The sequence below is a fragment of the Nipponia nippon genome, unplaced genomic scaffold, assembly GCF_047370975.1.
Source record: "Nipponia nippon isolate SJK-2023a ecotype South Korea unplaced genomic scaffold, ASM4737097v1 scaffold_2, whole genome shotgun sequence".
Taxonomy (NCBI): Eukaryota; Metazoa; Chordata; class Aves; order Pelecaniformes; family Threskiornithidae; genus Nipponia; species Nipponia nippon.
Genome location: NW_028262336.1, coordinates 67,180,572 through 67,200,722, shown reverse-complemented (window position 1 = coordinate 67,200,722; position 20,151 = coordinate 67,180,572). Strand labels below are relative to the sequence as shown.

Below are 20,151 nucleotides of genomic sequence, written 5' to 3'. Positions count from 1 at the left end.
TGGTAAATGAGTCTGTAACCTCTGGGTCTTAGCACCTGCCATGGGTTTGGTCCTGTGATTGAAAGGCTCTTGGCCAGAAGCTAGCAACACCACTTTCAGATGAGCTGTTCAGGAGGAGGATTCTACATTATGCCAAGGGATTAGGAATGCCAGAGACTGGTCTTTAGCTTCACCACAGTTTGCCTTTGCAAGAGGGGAAATCTCCCTCCTTGGAGATTTTCAAAGCTTGACTAGGCAAGGCCCTGAGCAGCCTGCTCTAGCTCCAAGTGCTGAGTTGGACCAGGGACCTCCAGCTCTCCCTTCTAACCAAAACCTTTCCCTTGGGTCTGTGGTTGGGAGCGGGTCACTTAATCACTCTGTGCCCAAGTTCTTGTCTCTGGTAAATGAAGACAGTGCTACTTTTCAGCCCCGCAACGGTGTTGTGAATCACAATCCACTGCCAGCTATGAGGCCATCCTCATTTGTAGTGGTGGGCAGGAGGAACTGCAGGTCAATATAACCCTGAGTTTTGTTTCCATGGTGCCGAAGAGTTGCTTACAGCATTTTATTTAGTGGCTAACACTGAGTAATTTACCATGTTTTCTCCAATGCAGTTCTGCAGCTGCAGTCATCTGCAGGACTCTAGCTCATGGAAAGCCACAGCTCTCCCAATGCCATCCTCATGCAGAAGCTCCCCTACCATGCCACATAGACCTTGGTCCTAGTTAGAGCATATTAATAAACATTCAGGCACAAGAATGAGATTACTGAAGAAGAAATCATTCACAGAAAGCAACAGGAAAGCAGTAAAATTTAAGGAGACTTTTTTTTTTTAAGCAGGACAGTGGAAATGCAAATCTCGATACTTATTTCTTAAGTGAATCTGTTTTTTTTTTTTTTTTCAATGTATGTAACACCAGGGATTTTCGGGTCTAGATGGATTTCCTGGGCCAAAAGGAGAAAAGGGAGATTCTTTACACATAACTACTAAAGGTAGAGTAAAAATTCATATCATGTGTATGTTGCTATTATTTATACCTTTCATGAGAGATTGGTCTCACAATGAAAGGTCTTCTTTAGGCACCAAAGGAATCCGAGGAGATCCCGGGCTGCCTGGTATCAGAGGTGAAGATGGTTTCCCAGGGAGAGATGGATTAGATGGTTTACCAGGACAGCCTGGCCTTCCGGTAAGTAGCAAATACAGCTAAATCATTTCCACCACACTCAGTTACTAATGCATTTAATTTTGAGGGGTTATGATCACCAGGTTATCCTTCTCTCACAGATAATGATGCACATCTAGACTGGCTTTGCTGGTTACTGATATATTAAACATCAGGTTTACTCTCAGCGTTTTAGAACAATCTTTCACTTTTATTTCCATTTTATTTAACCAGCTAAGTAGTACTGTATAACCCATTTAGGCCACCTTGTTATTACTGGTTAGTTTGTGATAATTAGTGGTTTATCAGTGACTCCTTCTAGCATTGTCTAGGAGAGATTCTGTGTGACTGACCTTTAACAGCTTTGTTACAACTGAGTTAAAGAAAAGCAAAATTTACTACAATTTTACATCCTCAAAATGTAGGTGCTTATATGCATATATGTGCTTGATAGCACCTCACCTAACTAACTGTAGCCATCTAGAAGTTAGACAGGTAGCCTTAGTTCGTTTTCTAAGCTCCTTCCGTAGGCAAAAGAAAAAGTTAAATACCTTGCAAGAGGAATTCATCTCACCCATCATAAATGCTGTTTTGGACCACTGGGGTGCTCTTACATCGTATTTGAAGATGGGCCAGAGCCATATCATCCAGTCTGGACCACCGTGCTTTTTACTACCAGTAAAGATGGTACTTTTTAGTACTTCTGAGGATGGAAACGTTTTCTAGTGATGTTCATAAGACGTTGATTCAATAGTGTAGTAATATTACTGGAGGAACAGACAAAGAAAAAATCTGCCCATTTGGGCAAAATTTTATGTCAGCTTTTCTCAAGGTCTCTGAAGTAAAAGCCACACCAGAACATCTCTAATGATGCTTGTGGTTTCCCCAAAACCCACTTGCAGCTTTTCAGAAAGGGCAGTAAGCCTCTCCACAGCAGTGATTCATATTGCCCAAGTGCCGTTCATGGGCCAACATTTTTAGGGGAATGCTCCCTCTAAGAGCGCTTCTCGTGCCTTTTCTGCCATGGGGTCTAAATTAAAGCCAGATTATTTCAAATATATTTTATTTGCAATGTTGATTTAAAGAGCTAGGATGCAACACCTGAGGAATTACTGCGTATAAGATTTATTCATGAGAGTAGTTCGACTGTTTGAGTTTTGTTTATTTCTCAGCAAAGTTAGCAGTGACCACCTCTGTTTACTTCCCGCAGGGTGATGGTATCAGAGGTTTCCCTGGTGATCCTGGTTATCCAGGTGAATTAGGCCCAAAGGGCTTTCCAGGAGAAGCAGGCCTGCCGGGCGAAGGATTTCCTGGTCCAAAAGGGTACCAGGGTCCTCCAGGTGACCATGGACAAGATGGAAACCCGGGACCTCCAGGTCTGCCCGGTCTGCCAGGAGAGCCTGGCCAACTAGGTAAGAGACATCACTCTGTCTTACATCAAAGCCATGGGAGATCATTACTGAATTGTGTGCAGCATCTGTAGAGCACGCTGTTGAAAAGGTAGCATTTGGTGGGGGGTTATGTGGGTAAAAAGGGATCGTTTGTATTAGTTGTCCAGAAATCTTAAAGAACAAAATACTTCAGAATTCCCAGTAGTTTCATGTCAGGTATTGAAATAGCATGAATGAATATGTTAGTGCCAGCAAGTGACATCTTTCAGGTTTCAAGCAGTGGGAGGCAATGGAGTGACGTCCTGCCATTGGAGTACACACAGGTGGTTTTCTCTGGTCTTCATCATCAAACACAATCTTTTAATTGACCAGAAAAAATCATGTATCCATCCTTCAGAGCTCTTCATAGTATCTCTGCAGCTTTCCAAGTCCCTTCCAGCATAAGAATGCCAGGGCTACATTCACAAGAGCTCAGACTCAGTTTTATTGCTCAACTTCGAGATGCCTGGCAGAATATTCAAGCCAGAGCAGGCACCTGCCAACCCTATGCAGTGCATGGGACACATAGCCTCTTAACTCTGACAGGGTTAGGTTTCAGGCCTGGATCTAATTAATATATGGATACAGAGTTCCAGTACGCTATAGCAAATAGTTTGTGTTGTTTGTATGCATAATACGTAAGAGAATACATTATCTGATGTTGTAATGGACATTTTGGTTAGAATTGAGAGCATTGTATGATTTTTCTCTTTTAAATAATAACTGTCTTTTCCCATTCTTTGCTCATAGACTGTGGGCAGGTCATTGAAGACTTTTCTAGAGGAGATGGAACTGAGCCAATATGGTCAGGTACTGTACATACAAGTGGCTTGAATATATTGTAATATTTAGTCTTATGCTGCTCTTATGGCTTGATACTTTCTTTCTGATGACTGCTTTGGATGCTCTTGATTGTGAACTATTTGAACTTCAGGTCACAAATAACCTTGCATATACTGTACATAGCTCTAAAGTAATTTAATCAAATTGAACATATTCTAAAATGATTGCAGTCATAGCTCTGCAATTCAGAAATTCTTTATTTCATTGCTCCTGAGTGTTTATTGTGACAAAATAATGATTACCACACAATCTATAACAACAGTCCCAGAAATTAGGTGCCCAGGAAAATGTAAGCAACTTTTTTTAAAGAAGAACTTTGAGTGAAGATTTTCAGTACAATTTCACACATAAAGAAAAAAAACCTTCATTTCTACCAAAAATTTACTCGATTGCTTCTGGGCTATAAATTGCCCACAGGGAAACAAAGTGTCTCTCTTGTTCTGAAAAATACAGTCATCCATGAGGTTGGACTACCCTTCCCATGCCAGTCTAACTGGAGCAGCCTCCATAGCCCCTGTAAAATAGGCAGAAGAGCAGCTCTTGGGGTGGAGCTCAGCTTGAGTGCTCCCCTGAAAATGCCACCCATGACCAATTTTTTTTTTTTATGAAGACTTTTTTTTTTTATGAAAACTTTTTTTAAGTTAGGGTTTTGCCTGTTAATTTCATTCACCTGCTTTAATGATGTTGTCTCAACTGCAGGTGCAGAGCTGATGAGAGGCAGCATATGAGCACCTACTGTGTGACTAACCCTCTTTGTTTGCAGGCGCGGGCTGTGTGAGGCCGCCAAAGGGATCTCAAGGCAAGCCAGGACTGCCAGGAGCCACAGGTAACATTTTGCCTTCACTGTTGTTTCCCACATACACTATGTTTTGAGGGAGATCTTGCCAGATCAATTAAAGTGGAGCCTTAGTAGGCAGTGAGTTTTAGAAATTACAATGGAGTATGGCATTAACTTGAAGCCGGCGGAGAGATCTAAGCAGCATGCAGCCCAGGTGGCTGCACCATTCCTGAGCTAATTCTGCCTTTGCTAATGAGTGTCAGCCATGAAACAAAGACAGAAAGGACAGCCCATTTGCTATTCGCCACATGCAAGTAAGTGAGAGTATATAGAGAGCGTCTACAAATTTATTGGTAGAGAGTATACTGAGGTCTCTCAGAGGTGACTGGACACCTCACAAGTAAAATCCTGTCCTTCGAGAGCAGGGTGATAAAACATTGCAATGGAAGACTGTGGTAGATCCTCTTACTGTTCCTCCTTGTGTGATATATAGAGCGCCTTCAGCCAGTGTGAGCCTAAAGTCTTTAACACGGCTGGGTGTAATGGGCCAGGTTCTCTGACGCAATGCAGTTGTGCTGTCTGTAGCCACGCACGCCTTCCTTGCAGAGCTGGTCCACCCTGGCCCAGAAGGACCATCTGGTGATCCTAGGCCTTCCCAGCACTGAAGGTGTCCCACCTCTTTCCAAAAGTAAGAGGAAGAGGAGGTGGGGACAGGGTCTGAAGGACTGTGTGAGATGGAATTGAGAGAAACACGGACAAGGTGTGCTGAGTGGTCATAACAATTGACCTTGAAGAGGGAACTTCTGACCAGCACTGGTAGTTCCTATAAGCTTATGTATTCCCAGCCTAAGCAGTAAAGCTGTTTTTCAGTAAATCCTTCTCATCATCAGCTGGTAAAAGTACTGACAAAAACCATAACTGGGTCCTTCAGAGTTTGGGAAACGTAAAATTCTTGATGCACTCGTTCCTGCACCCCCTGTGCTTTAGCCAAGGTCAGAGATCTGGGCTATGAATTTTAAGGTCAAGCTCTTTTTTCAGCACGAGGTTTATTATGGCATGCATGGATTGATAGATAGATTTATCACAGACTAATGGATCTTAAAAGGGAACATTTTATCTCTGTTGAAAGATGATATGTATGTCTGACCTATGTTTCCTTAGTCCTAATGCCTTAGTTTATTGTTAGGATCAATGCTTCTGAAGGCTGTCTTCTTTGCCATCTTTGTGATTTTTTTCTGAGTATGATGATTTGTTTATTCTTTCATTCATACGTGCTTGAAGGTTTTTCTTTCAGCAAATACAGTCAGATTTAACTCCTAGCTGTAAGACTGCTGTAACACAAGTGACACTGGTTTTGTGTGGTTTATATTTTGTACTCTTGGTTAGCTCTTTAACAAATCTTTCTCTGTCTTTGTCAGCTTATACGTTTTAGTAATTTTAAGACTTGTTTTGCATCCCTTCCCTCCAAAAACTGGAAAAGGCCCCTTGCTAAGCTTAGTGCAGAACTCTTTATAGCCGCCTTTCAACGTGAGGGAGTTCCGGAGCTGGAAACCCAGAAGGAACAGGACACATTTTCCAACTTCTCACAGCTTCTTGTTGCTGTAGCGGTGTCAATCAAGTTTCCTTGAGCATCATTCCTACCCACATTCTCTGGATTGACACAAAGCACCAATACCTCCTTTACAGTATTTTCATTGTCTGCTTAGAGTAATGTGGTTTTGTCCACAAGATTTCCCGCCGCCTTTTCAGCCAGGAAGGAGCTCCACTATAGACAATCAAGTCTCTCAGTGTCCTACGTGCTGATGGCACCCATCACGTAGGTTGTTGTTATAGACAACTATAAAGTTGTCTTTATAGTTTCACACCTTCATGTCCTTGTGTTCCTTTGAAATTCCTGGCAACATACACAGCCCACCCTAAGTTACATCCTGGTTATTCAGGAGTCTCGAGACCTACATGATTGCTATTGAATAAAATGTTTAAGTTGGTCTCTGTTTCAAACATATAGCTAAAGTCCTTGAAAACTAAACATTGGTCTAAAATAAAAACTTTTTCTCACTACTGTTTGGCACAACATGTTAACACCAGCTAACATCGCATAATGAGTTACTGAAATACGTGGTAAGCAGTGATTGCTTTCTCCATCTGCCGCCTTTTTTCTCTAACATGGCTTTTTAATTAGTGCAATACTGAACAGAATGAATGAAAGTCAGTTATTACAGATGGGAAACAAGACCAAGATGGTATTTGGGTAAGAGGCACATTAGAATTTTTCATTGAGACCTGAAAGCCTAGGATTTTTCCTTTTAATTGCTTTCTGAGATGTTATTGTTCGTATAAAGGAGAGAACAATAGTCCTGTACAGCACTGGGAAAATGCTATTCACACTGCATTGGCTGTTTGTGTGCACCTTATTTCTGGTCTTTTTAAAGGTTTTCTTCTCTTCTTCGCAAATAACAGCTAAAACTGCAAAAAATCACGGTTAAATAATGGAAATTCAGAAAACTAAAATGGAAAAAAGTATCAAAATTCCAGTGATATTCTCCTTGGTTTGTCATAGTTAGAGGTGGAGAGAAACTTGCTTTCACTGTAGTAGATAAATAAGTTGTAATTCATGGTGATGCTAAGCAACAACACTTAAAATGTTAAAGCATGTTGTTGACCTTCAAGGCAGAGCTGGGAACTTAAAGACTTTGAGGAGCTGGGGAGGGTAGGGAAACAAAGCATTCCGCAGGAATTATTTTCAAAGAACTTTACCAAAAAGTCTTGATCTTGGAATGCAATGAATTAATGAGACTCATGTAATAAAACTATTGCATGGAAAAAAAAAATATATAATTTTATAAACTTAACAAAAGAATCCTACAAAATGCTTGCAAGTTTTGAGATGTTAAGAAACAGTAGTATTTGCCCTTACCCAAATGTCCAATACTACATCACAAAGAAGCAAGGTCTCATTTTATCTGTTCGGAGATAATTCAGTATGAACAGGAGTTCAGTGCCAGAGGAACAATTTTTCAGGGCACAGCCCTTCTTTTACTACCGAAGCTACAGACCTGAACTGTTACAAATATAGTAAGTAGACTAGTTAATTTGTATTCAGTTTCTAGGATGATTAGATCTAACCTTTAGCCTTACATTTCTGTTTTGTGGTTGTCTAAACGAGTCTGCTCTTGTTCTGTGATCAGTTTAGCAGGGAAGGGAAAAATTTGTTCCTCCTACAGTGTCTCATCTGTGCCTGTTTCTGCTGAGCATTCTTCTTTGGCATTTCCTTTTGACCTTAAGCTAGAAGTCTTCATTTACAAAATATTAAAAGTTTCCAAAAGTCTATGAGACTAATTATTTTCACCCTAGTAGTCTCCATATCGTTAGTCTTTAAGTCAGGTTAATCCATGTTTGTAAGAGCACTTAGCCTAGATTTTTGGCCCATGTCTTGGGGTCTTGAATACTGCTAAAGAGCTACAGTATAGTCCCACTAAATTTAAAAAAAAAAGTTTAATCTTTGCATCTGGAAACACATCATGATGATATTTACCGCTACCTTTTCTTACATTATATGCACGTTTCTGTTCTATTTGTTCAGATCACACTTTCTTACCTTCTTTTATATAATTTAGGTGCAAAAGGTGCAAGAGGATTCCCAGGTGATCCAGGTCCAGTGGGATACCCAGGGCTAAATGGTACACGAGGTGATCCAGGTCGGGAAGGATTCCCAGGTCCTCCAGGTATCTTGAAATAATTAGTCGTTCTTTATATACTTCTGACCTCTTTACTACAGTCACTGAAACACAAAAACTTGATTCCAGATACATTTTCGCTTATCTTCCCTTCCATGTTCAAACAATAAACTGTTATACAAAACTGCTACTTTTCAAATCCAAAAGGTTTTCCCGCAGCTTCTATAATGATGAAGAGTAACATAGATGCCAACCTCTTAAAATCTGCTTTATAGTGCAAAATTATAAATGTGACAGTAAAAATTCATTAAGTTCACACAGAAATAAATTCAGTAACAAGATATTTCAGATTCCAAATGGAATATACTCAGAATGATGACACAGAAAAGAAGAAAATACTAGTATTAGTATTTCTATTTAACTCTTTCCAGCATTAGTATAAATTATACTGGACATATCAAAGGCGGAGTACTAGCTACTCAGCTACCTTGCCCCTAGGCGGCTGTGTTTCCAAACAGTGTTTGCAAGTGTTCGGTGCCTGTCATATTTTATGCTAGTCTGTAATAGGTACAGTTTAAATCCCAGGGCTTCTGTATCTCTCCAGAGGTTCCAGGATGTCCAAGACACGTCAATTAATTACATGTGTAGTTGATCTGTTCATAGATAGTAAGTCAGATGAGCCTAAAATAGTGCCACTGCACACATATAAGCTGCAGTGGGTATGTTGGCAGGTCATCAGTGAGTCCAGCAAGAGTTCCTGCCAGAAACTACCGCTTGCCTGTGGCTGACCAGGTTAATTTGGTCAGAGAAATGAGCACTGAGTTTTTTCTGTAGCACAGTTCAGAAGCCATTGATGCAACTTAATTTAGAAGCTCTTAAAAATTCTCTCCATCTATCTGTTTTCCAAGTCCTAAATCCTCACAGATACCAAAGTGCTGCAAACTTTCCCAAATCCAGTGCCCAGGTGCTCCTTCACCCTAGGGCAGCGCACGACCCAAAAGTATTCTCTAGGCTCATCTACAGCATCTGTAGTAGCAAAAGAGAAAGCGAAAGAAGAGTTGATGCATGTCCTGGTCAAGAGGCAAGGGTTGCGTCATAAAACATGGCTCTGTGCAGCACAGGGCAGGACCATGAAGCTGTATTTCCCCTGCTAAGCTCTGCAGAGTGCTCTAAATGCTAAATTAGGGCTCCCATGCCATATGGCTCCCAGGCCACGGGGTAGTCATCACTCAGGCCAATTTTCTGCAGTCTTCCATACTTGGACTTAACTTCCAGTCCAGGTCCAGTTTCCCAGTGCACAAGAAGCCTTTCCCCTGTCATTTGTGGTAATGGGGGCTCGTGCCCTCCCCATCATTCACCTACAGGGTGGAGGACAGGGACGGCGGCACTCCTTCATCAAGAGCGTGAAGCAATTGGTGTTGGCCCCTTGAGATGTGTGGGGAACAGCAACAGCAATGACCCATCTGGGTAACTCCCCCAGGTCTTACCAATTTACCAGTATGCATTCGCTCCTCGCTTATTGACTCCCTGAAATGTCTTACCCCTGCTGCATATCAAACCAGGGTTTTCTATACAGGAACTGTTTTTTTGCCCTTACAAAATAAGATGTTTGTAAAATGCTGCAATAGTCATGTCAAAATAGTTGCACAGAAGTAACTGTGCTTGGACCCGTGGATCTTTTATCACCCAGGCACTAGGTATCCTGAGGGGTCACCTATAAGTTCTGCGGATTCCACATTTGGCCAAACGTTCTTATAAATGCTACATGGTTTAAAAACATTTATGTAACACTTTCTTTGATTCTACAGGTTTCTGCTAAGAACTAGAGAAAACTACAATAATATATAAGGCATTATGATGGTGTATCTAGGATTTGAACTCCAACATTTGTAGTGAACCCTGTGATGCCTAGTCCCTCTTTTATTTATAGGTTTTATTGGGCCCAGGGGAGACAGGGGCCCGAACGGTCTACCTGGACTGCAGGGACACCCAGGCCTTACAGGAAAATCCGGTGCTCCGGGAGCGGCAGGACTGAAGGGCCTTCCTGGTGACGTTTTAGGAGCAGCAGCAGGTTCCCGAGGGGATGTTGGGCTCCCCGGCTTCCCGGGGTTGAAAGGCACACCAGGAGACCAAGGAGTACCGGGAGTTAGAGGTAACAGCTACTTCAAATAAAGAAATGTTTGAGTAAGAGTGTGATATAAATGTAGCCAAATTACAGAGATGTGAGAGCAGTAAGAGACCATGTTAGGATGCGTTGGAGGTACTGATGACCCCAGAGCATCAAATCCCAGTGCCTGATGGTCTCCCATCCCTTCCCCATCTACCTCAACTGCTACCAATATGCCTGGCTCCTCCAAACATCTTCTGGAGATCTACTGCTTATGACCAGCACTCCTTCACATTGCAGTACATGAAATCAGCTACAGTAGGATACCAGAGAACCAGATTTTGCTCATCTTTGTTGTGTTCAGATGTGCTGTTAATTTTTCCCACTGTGGTTAAGGGAATGGTGATGTAGTTGTTATCCTGACTTTTCACTTACATACTGCATGATACTGAGATTGTTTCCCATGCCAGAAGGTGTTTGGATAATACATGGCTTTGCAGAATAGCACATTGCACTAGTGCAGAATTTGTAAATTTTTACTAAGAGGACATAGTGTTTAGTAAATGTTAATAAGCCATTTTACCTGGTCAGTCTTTGGGCACTTAGGAACAAGAAAAGGATAACATTATATACTTATTCATAATTTTAGGGTGTTCATTTTATTTCATTATTTCACAGATCTTAAAAAACATGCTAAACTCCCTATAGAAAACAGAGAAAAGCATCATTTCTCTACAATATCTGACTTTGTCACTCTCTGAATTCTGTGGAGGACTTTCAAAAGCACATGTGGGAATTAAGCATCCCCTGCTACACAGTTTAAGTAGCATTTGGACACACAGTTAAATTTAGGACTGCTCATTACCCCCTTGCCCTGTTGTGGAAGTGAGAAAGGAGTAGTAATTGTGTGACTAGCTCAAAGCAAGGAGGTTTATCACAGGAACCTGTCTTAAAGACTATTCTCATGATTTTCAATACAAAGAAAAAAAAGAAAAGAAGAGCATCATCTTACACGAGTTATCTGAAGTGAGGAGAGTTGGTTTCACCTTGAGTAGAGCCCCAGAGTGAAGGAAAGGGATGAAGGCAGCTCTGTGGCACTTGGCAAGTTTGAGAAAAGGCAGAAAACATCACTAACACTTCTGAAAAGGGGAAGAAATTCAAGGTGAAACACTGATTGAAAAGGAAAAAGAAATTGTATGACTGTACCTTCTTTCTAAGCGTTTCTATAGAACTAAGTTTTCAGTAATAACAAAAAATAAGTGCAGTGAAAAGAAAAAGCATTACTAGTTTGTCTGTTCTTGATTTATTTTGCAGTTCTGACAGAATGGCTCCAAAAAAAGCACGTGAATTTTTATATGAGTCTTTTTTGTTTCAGTTTTATACGAAGTGGCTAGTGATTCCTTTATATCATCTATGCCACTTAAACTACTAACCCCTCAGAACAGAGAGCTAAAGCCTGTATTCTGTTGTTGAGAAAACTCGCCTTATGTGACCTCAGTTATAACAGACACTTAACTACAGTCAAGTCAATGATGTAAAACCTGAAAAAAGAGAAGCAGATGCACTTGGCCTTGGATTTTAAGTGCCATGTACTTTTGAGGTCTTGAACACTGCTGCTTCTCCAATCAACGCAAAGCAGGATTTACCTTTTAAGTCTTGATACTCCCTTTGCTCTTGCATTGTAGGTGTAAATTTGCACCCAGTACACTAAGCCATGTAGAATCAGGGCCTTTTTGCTTGGGAATTTGTATGAATCTTATAACGATGCCTTGTAACGACCTTACTTGAAAATTTCTGAACAACAACACAAAACCAGAACCCACCATCTGCCTTAAATGTTCCCATTCCTGCCTATCACATTTTAGAAAAGATAGAGTGTTATTTCAGTGGTTCAGTCAGCTACTTGATTCGATTCTTACAAAGATGTATGTGATAAAGAAGAAAGATCAAGAATTAGGGAATTATTGGGGTTAAAAGTGGAAGAGACCTGCTCCATCTATATCCACCCGGTGCCAAATTGCTTCCATGTATTTGAAAGAGCCAGTCAACCTTTCTGATGCAAATATTGAGATCAGTACTGGTAATGTCAATTATTTTAAAACTAATGAGCAGTCTTTTAATTTGCTTTTCCTGTTCTCACTAAATTTTCAGAGGAAAAACATACCCTGTATGCACCTTCTGTGCATACACAGAAGTGATATGTAACAAGCTCTCTAGATATTTATGCTCTCTAATACATAATTATGGTATTTTAGGAGCGGATGGTAACCCAGGTTTGCCAGGGCCCAAAGGAGATCCAGGGCCGCAAGGTCTCCCTGGTTTGATGGGATTGCCAGGAACACCAGGAACCCGCGGATTCCCAGGACCACCAGGAAACCCTGGGCCAGATGGCAGGCCTGGCTCTCAAGGACCTGTTGGTGAGGAAGTATCGCTGTCCTGTGTCACTCCTCCTGCAAGTTCTCTGTGGCAGGGCAACTGTATGCTTTCCACAGCAGGAAGTTAAGCTTGGGGTTGTGGCGCATCCCATGCTTTAATACCCAGCCAAGGAAATGACAGTGATAGTGCAGACACTGTGGCTGCAAATTATGCTGGTATCACAGGTGAGAAGTAGGGGTGATGATGGTCCTCACTGGCAGAGCTGCTGCTTTTCCTTCTATAGCCACATACCAAGCCAGGTCAGAGCTTGCTGGTGGCAGACTGGAAGAAGGGAGCTACCAAATGGGAGTAGTCTTACAGAAAAGGGGCTTAATTCTTAAACTAAAGAGAAGGGGAAGGTCCTCTTGGGAGTGGGTACAGAAGCAAGCTGGTAGTGAGACTGGTTTGCACTGATGAGCTGCTTTGTCTTTATAATGATTTCTGCAGTTCTTTGCTGAAAAAAAATGCTAATTTCCTCCCCTCCACATGAAGCTGGTAGGATAGCAGTTTTCTCCCTCTTGAGCTACCTTGTATGAAATCATCATGTATGTCCAAACGCTTTTTAATCTCCCTGTTTGCATGTTCACATGGCAGGTCCACCTGGTGCTAGGGGAGAAGGTGGTGAGCAAGGTTTTCCTGGCCCCGTGGGCCTGAAAGGTCTGTCTGGTGACAAAGGTGAAACAGGTTACCCGGGATTACAAGGTATACCTGGTGTGACTGGTCCCCCTGGCATAAGTGGAATGGATGGCTTTCCAGGAGATAAAGGTGAGCTCTGGACAGCTGCTTTGGAAAGAAGTAATGTTGCTTAAAGCTGTTTGTGCTGAGATGAACAGGACATGTTCTCTGCTGGGCTACCTCTGTTTAAGACAGAAGAATTAGGGTCATATGCATAATACATTCCAAAATCACTACCTGTTTTCCCCTGCATTGTGCTTGGCAAAATGCTAGCTTGTAACATGCAGCCCTATTTAGAAGGGCAATAGCTGTTTTATTTCTCCTTTGAAAAAATATCTAGTATTTACTCTTTTCTCTCTCCAAAAGTCTTTCCCTTGTCCCAGTCCCACTGGCTTTTGGTGAAATTAAAGAGATGTTTCCCCAAACCTTTGCTTTAAAGTTTCTTAAAGCTGGCAGTTATGTACTGAGCAACGTCAGACACAAGACCTCGAAGTTGACTTTTACCAGGATACTAATCATACATATAAAGAAGATTCTCACTTGCCAACCACGAAAATGCTATGTATAATGCAAGTTGTCTGCATCACACAGGGAGTTTCAACAGGATTCAACTCCATGTGAAGCCAAGTTAAACACAAAGGGGGGTGCATGCCTAAAAATGCATGTTGCAATTTCATCAGTTGTAAAGATAGGACTTTTTTCCTAGGACAACTCTGGAGTACTGATCAGCTCTCATTTGAGAGGAATGAAGATCTGTTTGTTAGCGTGACCCGTGTAAAACAGCATCCTCTTGTTTAGAAAAGAGGAATATGGGAATTTTTGGTGAGAAAGGGACAGCCAGTCCTAGACCCATGATTTGTATCTCTACATGTAGAAGAATGGGCTGACTAAAAACCTTGTGTGGAACTAGGTACATTTCTCTAGCTTATCTGTAGGAGAGGGGTTGAACTGATCTTTCAGAAGAAGACAGTAAGTTCTGATCACCTCCACAACATCTCCTCTTGGCCAGTCGAGGCAGTTCGGTGTACCCCTGCTCTTCTTTACCTCTCGGAGAGCTTGGGTGCCTGATTTAGAGCTGCAGATTGCCCTAGGCATCAAGGTACCCAAAAATAGGTACTGGTGCACTGAAGTTTTCATGCCGTTTTAGTCACGCGTTGCTCGTTCACATTTACTTAGTTTGCAGAAATCTGAGTGAGGTAACAGTTCTCTTCCCCTTCTTTCTTTAAAGGCTCAAAAGGTTCACCTGGCATTGATGGTTTCAAAGGCATGCCAGGCCTAAAAGGAAGACCAGGCATCAAGGGAATAAAAGGAGAATTTGGCCCATTCGGGGCTCGGGGCGATAAAGGCTCACAAGGCGCACGTGGCTTTAAAGGTATTTGCTTATGAGTGGTACCAGTGTGTTTGCTTTTCGCATCTGAGAACTATTTTACACAAAGACAAAGAAGACACATTTTTCACATGGTAAATTTAGCTCAGACATTCCTCCACCTATTTCACACATGGGCCTCTGGCTGAGAGGCCTGGATTTTAGGCTCAGGGAAAGGTTACTTCTTTGTGAATCTTTACACGTTTAAGGTTGGAGACAGACATCTCATTATTCTGTTGAGCTCAACTGGTGGCACCTCTGGGCAGGTACAGAACTCAACAGAGCCTTTTCCCAGGAAGCATAAGGTGTTTGGGGGAAAAGATTCAGATTTTGCTCCAGTTGCACTGTAAAGGCACTGAAATATTCAGAAAACCAGGCAATTAAGTAGTTAGAAGTCAGACACACATCAGTTCATATCATCCTCAGTGAAATAAAAACTGTAACTCAGTCCTCTTTTCTTTGCACACAATTATCTTTAAATACATGCTTTACCAGAAGGCCAAAATGTTCTTTCTAGGGACCCTGAGATAGGTACTTAAGAAAAAACAGTCTGCAATTCAAAGGTTGCAGAACGGCGCTCCCAGTAATTCAGGGGAGGTCTGAGCAAAAGACATGTGTGAAAACAGCCCCTGCGAAGAAAAGTGCAAATATACACTTTGGTGAAGAAATAGAAGACAGTGCATGATCATAGGAGACAAGTCTGGGTGGCTGGCCTGTCTCTGCATCCCACAAAGAACTAAAGACAGTCATAAAGTCTATTTGGATCCTTTCTTCAGGATATTATTTACTGATGTCACCAGTAACCTTCAAATAAAGAAAAGGAACAAAATAACTGGTAACAAATCCAAACACTTTCTTTTGCCCAGGGCTTTTTGACTGAGAGTTTCCCTTTCACTGGAACTAACCTACTCTTCTGTGCTTTCTCCAGTGTGCTTTTTGGTTTTTTTATAAACACGTGATACCTAACTGATCTGCTGAGAGGTAAATTATCTATCACAGAGGAGTCTGAGTCCAGCTCCCCAGGACTGTATGTACAAAAGTTTAACTCGGTTTTCATGTTTTTTTTATGCTTGACTGTCCTGCTGACATGTTGTATTGACGCAGGTAACTTTTTATGCAAGTGGATTTTCTGTAGCTTGTGCAAGATTATCTATTAAATCCTTTTTGCTAAATTCACCCTTCTGTTCGCTTTTTCCAACACAGCGCCGCTGACTAGCTTTTTGTAACATGGTTGGGTTTTTTACCCTTTAGGTGACCGTGGGGATCAAGGCCCACCGGGAGAACCCCCAAAGCTCAAGCCCAGCATGATGTTGGAAGTTAAAGGTGAAAAAGGAGATGTTGGAGAAAGGGGCACGAAGGGATTCTTTGGCTTAAAAGGTCAGTGGTCACAGCAAAACAAAGCAAGCACATTCGGGGACTATCGATCACTGTCTTTTCTCAGTTACCATATTAAATATTCCCTGCTCATCGTACCACTGTGCTACAGCCCCCCCAGCAAAGTCTCTGACAGCGAAAGCTGAGCTCCCGGCTGTGTTTCACGGAGCTACCCCTGAGGAAAGCTTTCCATGGTTAGGTCACGCGTGTGTGCACTGCCTTTTTGTACTAGCGCATCATGGTGCCAGGTTTTGAGAAGGCCACTAGCAGGAAAACTTCTTACACACAAGTAACTGCATGTCAGCCTTCTCAGCTTTAATAGTTTAAGTCTTCATTATTTTTCTTCTTCCCCACCTGCAGGTAGCAAGGGAATGCCAGGCATTCCTGGAAAGACAGGAACTCCAGGGTCCCCTGGGCATCCCAGCTATGTGGCCGGTGTGAAAGGGGACATCGGTGCGAAAGGGCTGACAGGTCTGAAAGGGTATCCTGGTCCAGCTGGCTCTCCTGGCATCAGAGGCTTCCCTGGCAGCACAGGAGGCAGGGTGAGTGCATGCCCAGGAGGGAATAAGGATGTCCTTGTGCTGGCATTCAGCTTCTCTAGGGAGTGGCGTTCACCCCTTGCAATTGTGCTGAACAGCTACAGTGCAAAGATAAAAATGCAATAAAAATTTAATAAATAGATCAAATAATTTTGCTTGATCCCTGTAATGTTCATTAAGCAGAGTCCTTTCTTTTCTCATTGGGAGACATGCAAATTTCACGCACTAGCTTTTTGCCAGTGAGGACCCCGACAGCTCCTTCTAGGTCCCTGGTCCTGTTGCCGTAGCTGTTGGTAAAATTTATTCTCAACATTGGGCTTACTCTTCCCTTTCTCCCAGGACTGATGGTATCACTGGCAAAAATTACTCACTGTCACTCATCTAACAGTAAGAGTCTAAGAATCTCAGCTCCTAGAGGGTAATTCACCATGATTCACTTTGGCTGCAAAATAAGTTACAATGGAAGAAATAAACTCTTACAAAGGCCTGACAGTAGACTCACAGACATCACTTATTTAAGAGAGCCAAAAACTATGTTCCTTTCTCAGGTAGTTTTGCCCTTAGATTTCAATAGGACTTTTTCCTAACCAAGGACTGCAGAACTCACTGCCTGTCTAGTAATAGGACACTATCTTATGTGTAGTGGGATGTTCTCAATTTCAAACTTAAGTCTTTGCAAATGTAACTTGTCCCTTGGTTTGTACTGGTTTGGTTTAGCCGATCCCAGCCAAATGACTCTATAAATAATAAAGCACTACAGAAACTCAAAAATGGTGAACTTAATAGCCTTTTTTCGGTATTTCCAAACTGTGCTGCTTGGAAGGTTGAACAAATCCTCATCCTTGTTAACTGATACCTGTTTTCAATCATATGATAGGGAGAAAAGGGTGTTCCAGGAATTTCAGGCCATTTTGGTACTCCTGGCTCACACGGTGAAATAGGTGAGTTTGTTCGCTTATCTGAGCACTTTGTATTCATTACCCATGAAATGCTCAACATTAAGTTCTGAAGAGTCTCAGGAGGTCTTCAGTCTTAAAGAGTTTTCGTACAGTCTTACAGAATGATATTGTAGATGTGGGAGGCTGTGAAAAGGTTAATACTGTTAATTTCATGCAACATGTACTGTCCATGGATAAATCCATCCATGGCAGGGAGGGGGGCTGTTCTAGAGACTTTGTGTTTTTCTTTCTTTAACTTATTCCTCTTTTATTCTAGAAATAGAATAATTACTGAATTTTGCCTCAGAAGTTGCAATTCCTTTGAAACAACAGGAAATGCTGTTTAAATTAAAGCCTTACCACTCATGTGTTCTTTTTTTGCTTGAAATAGGTGAGCCAGGAGACACTATAAACTTACCAGGAATGCCAGGCCTTAAAGGGGAAATTGGTGTGCCAGGCTTAACAGGTATTAATTTCACAGTTGCTCTGGATGTATTACTTTTCACATACTAAAGTCCATAGAGGAAGGGAGGGGGACCTTACCATGGGTTTTTGATGGCTGTTGAACCTGTGCACTCATGACAGCTCCCGAAGAGATTCATCTTTTCTTTGTTGAAATGAGTATGTGCTATGTTTACCTCTTCAACTGAAAGTACAGTTGTAGCAGTAAATATCAATCACATGCAACTCCAGCAAACATTTCTGTATAATTTTTTGCCATTGATGACAAAAGGAGCAATATCAGGCCATGATTACGGAAGATGGGATAGCAGATTCAGGTCAATTTTGGATTGGGTTGGTTAGGTAACGTATTAAAATTTCCCTGCCCATGCAGCACACTTTGAACATCAGTGTCATATTCCACATAATTTGGGGAGTACTTTTAAAAACAAATTTAATGATGGTTTGGCCAGCATGCTGTAGACGACTATTCATTCTCTCAGATCATGCAAGCACCCTGACTAGAAGAGTGTCTTTGCGTGGCAAGACCAGGACCCATTCAGTAGCCAACTTCACATTATGCTTGTTAGCTTAGGGTCATATAGAGATTATTAAAACAATATACTGGTTTTGTGGTTTTCCAGGCACAAGAGGAGGTGCAGGACAAAAAGGCGAAGGCGGTGATCCTGGTTTCCCTGGCATTGAAGGCCCCAGAGGCACACAGGGTGTCCCTGGCTCTCTGGGACAGGAAGGTAGAATATTCTTTTTTAATGCTCCAAAGAATAAAACTGTTTAAGAAGAGAAAGAAAAAAATCTCTTTTCCCTCGAAAGAAAGTCATTAAGTTTTTTAATATGTTATTCATTCTGTAAGTCGGTAAAGAGCAGTGAAAAGGATGTGGAACTCCTGGCAGAACTTATTAAGAGGAAATTTCAAAAGCCTAACTCTGCTTCATACCAGTTTTACCTTTTTTATAGCAATCGTGTCCAGTCAAAGTGGTGTATTGCTGGCATACTCAGGTATTCTAACGCTGTCTCAACACTACAAGGAGGTGGGCTTTTCAATGCTCTTTTCTGCCATAAATGAAGTCAGTATCCCCCAGGACCCAGTTACTCAGGAGCCTTTGAGCCAGGCTCGTTGGCCAACTGTTCAAAAGCACTGGGGAACCAAAGTCAGGTTCGGCTCTGGCTGGATCATAAACTCAGGGCTTAAGAACATGTCTTATTGCAGGAAGATCATGAAAACGCTCTTTCAGAACAGTTGCTCCACGTTTCTCATATAATTATAGGGCTTAGAAACTCCAGCCAAGGCTGGAGCAGTTTCAGTAGGTACCTCACTGGGAAACAGCCCTTGTCCGATCAGCTTTCCAGTCAGAAAGGCAAACCAGATGCGTCAGAAGGGGAAACTGAGGCTTGCATAAATGAAATTACTTATTGTAACTGGCAATAGAAGTAAAATTGTCATTTTAATAGGAGGAGCCCACTGTATTTCTGAGGTTGTCAGAAACCTGAAGTTTGTAATGAATTGTTTGGTTATACCTTGCCTCTCCTACCTTTGCTCTCTTTAGTTTTCTTCCACTTGGATGAGGAGTGCAGTGTCATACAATGACATTAGGAGGGGAAAGCTGTCATTTTGCTACCTGGGATAATGAAGGTAGCACAAGTCCATGTTTTGGGCTATTGGTTGTAAGGACACTCGTGAGCAATGATTCATCCTTGTCGCGCAGGTTTGCGGGGACTGGTCGGCCCCCCAGGGCAGCAAGGAAGCCCCGGGACACCTGGATTTCAAGGTGAAAAGGGAACTCCCGGCTGGCCTGGCTTACCAGGACAAGCAGGTATTCATGCAGCTTCAACTATTCAGTCATTTCAGAGTGAGCACTTGCTATTGTTCCTTTGAGGTAAAGAAGAAGAAAACAGGCTTTCTGCAGATCAGAGTGGCAGAGTTCTGTCTAGTAAACATTTATTCCTCATAAAGTCCAGGTGCATTAATGAAGACCCACGTGGTTGCTTTCTGATATATCGCTTCGAAGGACTGGTGTCTACTGAGCTCACTTTAACTGCTGATGATGTCCCTCAACCAGGAAAGCAGTTTTCAGGAAACATTTTCATTTTTCATGACAGCTGGGAAGAAAAAACAAAAAATTATTTAAAATGCAGCAAGAGTAGTGATATACAGTATTAGAATATTACAATGTGGCATTAGATAGCAAACAATATACTTGTCCTACATCATCAAAAACTGTGAACTGATCCCATGTCTGGCTTTAAGAATGAATGACTTACAGCTCAGACAGAATTCTCCTATCAAAATACAGGTGATTGATAGTTTAAAATGAAGCTGTTTTGTTTGTATCACAGGATACAGAATCTTATTGGTTGCCACCTAATTCCTTAATATATTAAGTAAGCAGATTTTTTTTCTACAGGAC

The 20,151-nt window shown here is 41.8% G+C and overlaps 1 protein-coding gene across 2 annotated transcripts in view; it reads left to right on the top strand.

The window, feature by feature from the left end:
* The window catches only part of COL4A2 (collagen type IV alpha 2 chain), a 145,609-nt gene that overhangs the window by 112,707 nt on the left and 12,751 nt on the right, over positions 1 to 20,151 (top strand). For both annotated transcript variants that reach the window (XM_087758279.1, XM_087758278.1), the window contains exons 23-38: positions 900 to 972; positions 1,060 to 1,166; positions 2,353 to 2,554; positions 3,323 to 3,382; positions 4,179 to 4,241; positions 7,811 to 7,918; positions 9,801 to 10,022; positions 12,233 to 12,394; positions 12,987 to 13,157; positions 14,296 to 14,439; positions 15,685 to 15,810; positions 16,168 to 16,349; positions 17,224 to 17,287; positions 17,676 to 17,750; positions 18,370 to 18,477; positions 19,450 to 19,557. In XM_087758279.1, coding sequence (XP_087614405.1) covers positions 900 to 972; positions 1,060 to 1,166; positions 2,353 to 2,554; positions 3,323 to 3,382; positions 4,179 to 4,241; positions 7,811 to 7,918; positions 9,801 to 10,022; positions 12,233 to 12,394; positions 12,987 to 13,157; positions 14,296 to 14,439; positions 15,685 to 15,810; positions 16,168 to 16,349; positions 17,224 to 17,287; positions 17,676 to 17,750; positions 18,370 to 18,477; positions 19,450 to 19,557 — 1,975 coding nt within the window. The remainder of the gene's footprint in view (positions 1 to 899; positions 973 to 1,059; positions 1,167 to 2,352; positions 2,555 to 3,322; positions 3,383 to 4,178; positions 4,242 to 7,810; positions 7,919 to 9,800; positions 10,023 to 12,232; positions 12,395 to 12,986; positions 13,158 to 14,295; positions 14,440 to 15,684; positions 15,811 to 16,167; positions 16,350 to 17,223; positions 17,288 to 17,675; positions 17,751 to 18,369; positions 18,478 to 19,449; positions 19,558 to 20,151) is intronic.